The 3,916-nt window shown below is 37.6% G+C and overlaps 1 protein-coding gene across 2 annotated transcripts in view; it reads right to left on the bottom strand.

Annotated features, from left to right (window-relative positions):
* Positions 1 to 3,916, bottom strand: part of USP42 (ubiquitin specific peptidase 42) — a 45,706-nt gene that overhangs the window by 27,309 nt on the left and 14,481 nt on the right. The window contains exon 3 of one of the 2 annotated variants that reach the window (XM_012810772.2): positions 776 to 886. In XM_012810772.2, the coding sequence (XP_012666226.1) occupies positions 776 to 886 (111 nt within the window). Of the gene's footprint in view, positions 1 to 775; positions 887 to 3,916 lie in introns of those variants that run through there. The other variant, XM_023518602.1, reaches the window with a different exon arrangement.

Here is a 3,916-nt window from a genome sequence, read left to right as displayed (position 1 = left end):
AAGTGAAAACCTGTCTCAAAAAAAAAAAAAAAAAGTACAATAATTTTATTTTGACAATTCCTATCACTACGTATAATATTCACTCACCAAATTAAAACTAATTAAAAACTATCTAAAGAAACCTGTGGGACAGTATCAGAGTCAGTATTACTCAGCACAGAAGTCCCAAATACCCGGGGAAAAACACTGTAAAACTTACCAATGATTTTATTAACAAATGGAGTTTTAAATAATTTAAAATCTGCTTATATTAAGTTGAATACTAGGCCAGGTGAGGTGGCTCACACATGGGAGCACTCCAGAAGGCCGAGGTGGGTGTTTTGCTTAAGCTGAAAGGATGGAGAGCAGCCTGAGCAAGAGCAAGACCTTGTCTCTAAAAATAGCTGAGCGTTGTTGTGGGCACCTGTAGTCCCATCTACTTGGGAGGCTGAGGCAAAAGAATCACTTGAATCCAAGAGTTGTAGGCTCCTGTGAGCTATGATGCCATGGCACCCTACCAAGGATGACAAAGTGAGACCGTATCTCAAAAAAATAAAAAACCCAAAATGAACAGCTGAATACTGTTTTCATTATTGTCATCTTTTTTGTTAAAGTTTCAAAATGAGTTCATACAGAAAATGTTTTACTAAAAACTTATTAATTACAGATGTGTGATAAAATACATTGTTTGTTTTATAACACACAAAGGGTTCATTTTTTTAACCAGTTAGACCATTAAGACTAATTAATATTTAGCTAAAAATTATTAATGTAAGATACTATAGTTAATACTTACGCCGCATCTCATTGATGACAAACATTGGTTTAATAACATCCCCAGGATTACTGAGTGCCTGGGTAATATGTGCCTGCATTATACACATCATACAAAATCCTTCTGCATGACCTGAAAGAAAACAGATGATGATCATCCAAATTAGCAACATACAACTATATATACACATCAAGGTAAATGATAAATACAGGGTACACATCTGAAATGAAATAATAACAGCTATTATGTGTGTGCACTGGTAATTATCTACTTTATTTTCATTTAGTTCTCTAATGAACCTAAGTGATAAGCATATAGTGGCTCCATTTTACAAGAAAAGAAAAAGGCTCAGAAAATACAAAATTTGCCCGATGTCAGAATTATTATGTGGCAGGCACATAATCTGACTCAAATCATATCTTTTACAATTTCAAGGTCTGTGCTCTTAACTACTCTCTATATTGGAAAAACAAAATTTTTCCTCCATACTATAATTTGTTTCAAATAGTAAAAGAATGTCTCCCACAGCAAGGTTAGAAATCTCTGTGTAGTCTGGCTCTGTTGGCCATAGATGGTGGTCTCTACTGCATTTTTTTTAAACAACTTTTAGAAAATATAAAAATCATTCTCAGCTCACGTGAAGTGGTGCCACTGGCATCTAATGGGCAGAGGTCAGGTCTGTTACCAAATATCCTACAAAACACAAGATGGCCTCTCATGACAATAATTACCCAGCCCCAAATGTTAATATTGATAGTACTGAGGTTGAGAAACTGCCTTGGACTAAAGGCTGCTCACACCTATCTAATAAAGCTTAAAACTCCTTGAAAAGATCAAACTATTTCCAATTAACTATGTGCCACAATAAAGCTCAAAACTACTACAGGGAATAAAAAAAAATTCCAGCAACAAACAACATAAAGTTCACAATGTCTAACATTCAATGAAAGAGTATAAGACATGCAAGGATGACAAAAAATAAACAGAAACAGACCCAGAAATGACATAGATAATAGAATCAAAAGACAGTGCCATGGGCAGCACCTGTGGCTCAGTGGGTAGGGCGCCAGCCCCATATACTAAGGGTGGTGGGTTCAAACCCGGCCCTGGACAAACTGAAACAAAAAATTAGCCAGGCGTTGTGGCGGGCACCTGTAGTCCCAGCTACTCAGAAGGCTGAGGCAAGAGAATTGCCTAAGCCCAGGAATTGGAGGTTGCTGTGAGCTATGACACCCAGAGCACTCTACCGAGGGCAATAAAGTGAGATCTGTCAAAAAAAAAAAAAAAAAAGGCAATATCATTAAAAAAGATATTATAAATATGTTCATATGTTCATAGAGGTGAAAAACACAGGGCACATTAAGGAGAGACATAGAAATAGATTCAAATCTACTTTAACAGATGAACCACAGAATATCTGAAATGAAAAATATACCAGGTGGCATTAATAACATATTAGATGCCACAGAAGATTAGTGAAGTTGAAGATAGTCATTATGGATAGGACATATCCATAATGAAACACAAAAGGGGGAAAACCTCAAAATAACAGTGTCAGTGAGCTGTTGGATAATTTTGAGTTGTCCCTAATGAACACACAATTAGAGTCTGAAGGTAAAGGGACAATATTTCAAGAAATAATAATTATCTAAGGACAGGCTGGTGGCTCACACCTGTAATCCTACCACTGTGGAAGGCCAAGGTGGGTGGATTGCCTGAGCTTACAGGTTCAAGACCAGTCTGAGCCAGAGCAAGACCCCATCTATAAAAATAGCTGGGTATTGTGGCAGGCACCTGTAGTCCCAGCTACTCAGGAGGCTGAGGCAAGAAAATAGCCTTAGCCTAAGACTTTGATGTTGCTGTGAGCTACAATGCCATGACACTCTACTGAGGGCAACAAAGTGGGACTCTGTACCTCCCCTCTCCAAAAAAGAAAGTAAATTGTGGCAAATTAAAGATGCATACAGTAGACCAGGTATGTTGGCTCATGCCTATGTACCCAGTACAAGGCCAAGACCAGTGGATTGCTTTGAGACCAGCCTATTGCAAGAGTGAGACCCTGTCTATACTAAAAATAGAAAAATTAGCCAGGTTATGTGGTGGACTCTTGTAGTCCCCAGCTACTCAGGAGTCTGAAGCAAGAGGATTGCTCAAGGCCAAGAGTCTGAGGTTGCTATGATGCCAAAAATGAAGGCGCTGTGAGCCTGTAGCCCAGTGGTTAGAGAACTCGCCCCATGCAACAGTGGTGGTGGGTTTGAACCCAGCCCGGGTCTGGTTAATAAAAAAAGAGAAAGAAAGAAAGAAAAAAAGAAAAGGAAGAGGAAAAGAAAGGTATATACAATAAACTCTAAAGTAATTAATAAAAAACCCCAATCACGAAATTACAGAAAATATGCCAGTAAAGGAGATTAAAAATCATAAAGTTATCAGTCCAAAAGAAAGCAGAAAACAATACAAGAACAAGGAATAAATGGACAAACAGAAAACAGCAAGATGGTAGATTTAAACCAAATCATATCAATAGTCTCATTAAATGTAAAAGGTTTAATATCCCAAAATAAAAGGCAGAGACTGTAACACTGAATAAAAAAGCAAGATCAAAATACAAGTTACTTATAAGAAATCATAAGATATAGACACAAATATGTTAAAGATAAGGTAATAGAAAAAGACATACTACCTTGGCACCTGTAGCTCTCAGTGGCTAGGATGCCAGCCACATACACCAGAGCTGGGTGGTTCAAACCCAGCCCAGGCCTGCCAAACAACAACTACAACAAAAAAAATAGCCTGGCATTGTGGCAGGCACCTACAATCCCAGCTACTTGGGAGGTTGAGGCAAGAGAATCGCTTGAACCCAAGAGTTTGAGGTTGCTGTGAGCTGTGATGTCATAGCACTCTACCCAGGGTGACATGGTAAGACTGTCTCAAAAATAAATTAATTAAGAGATATATCATCTAATATTAATCATCAGAAAACTGGAGTGGCTGTATTTATCTCAAAGTAGATTTCAGAGCAAATAACAATATTTGGGAAAAAGAAAGTCATTTCATAAATGATTAAATAGATGAGTTCCTCAAGAGGGCATAACAAATGAGACTTTTGAAATGCAGTCAGCAAAACTGATAGAACAAAAGGACAAAAATTCACAAATATGGCTC

Source organism: Otolemur garnettii, unplaced genomic scaffold, assembly GCF_000181295.1.
Source record: "Otolemur garnettii isolate 467f Iridium unplaced genomic scaffold, OtoGar3 scaffold00142, whole genome shotgun sequence".
In the NCBI taxonomy this organism is placed as follows: domain Eukaryota; kingdom Metazoa; phylum Chordata; class Mammalia; order Primates; family Galagidae; genus Otolemur; species Otolemur garnettii.
Note: the sequence above shows the minus strand (reverse complement) of the source record. Positions and strands in the feature narration are given on the sequence as shown.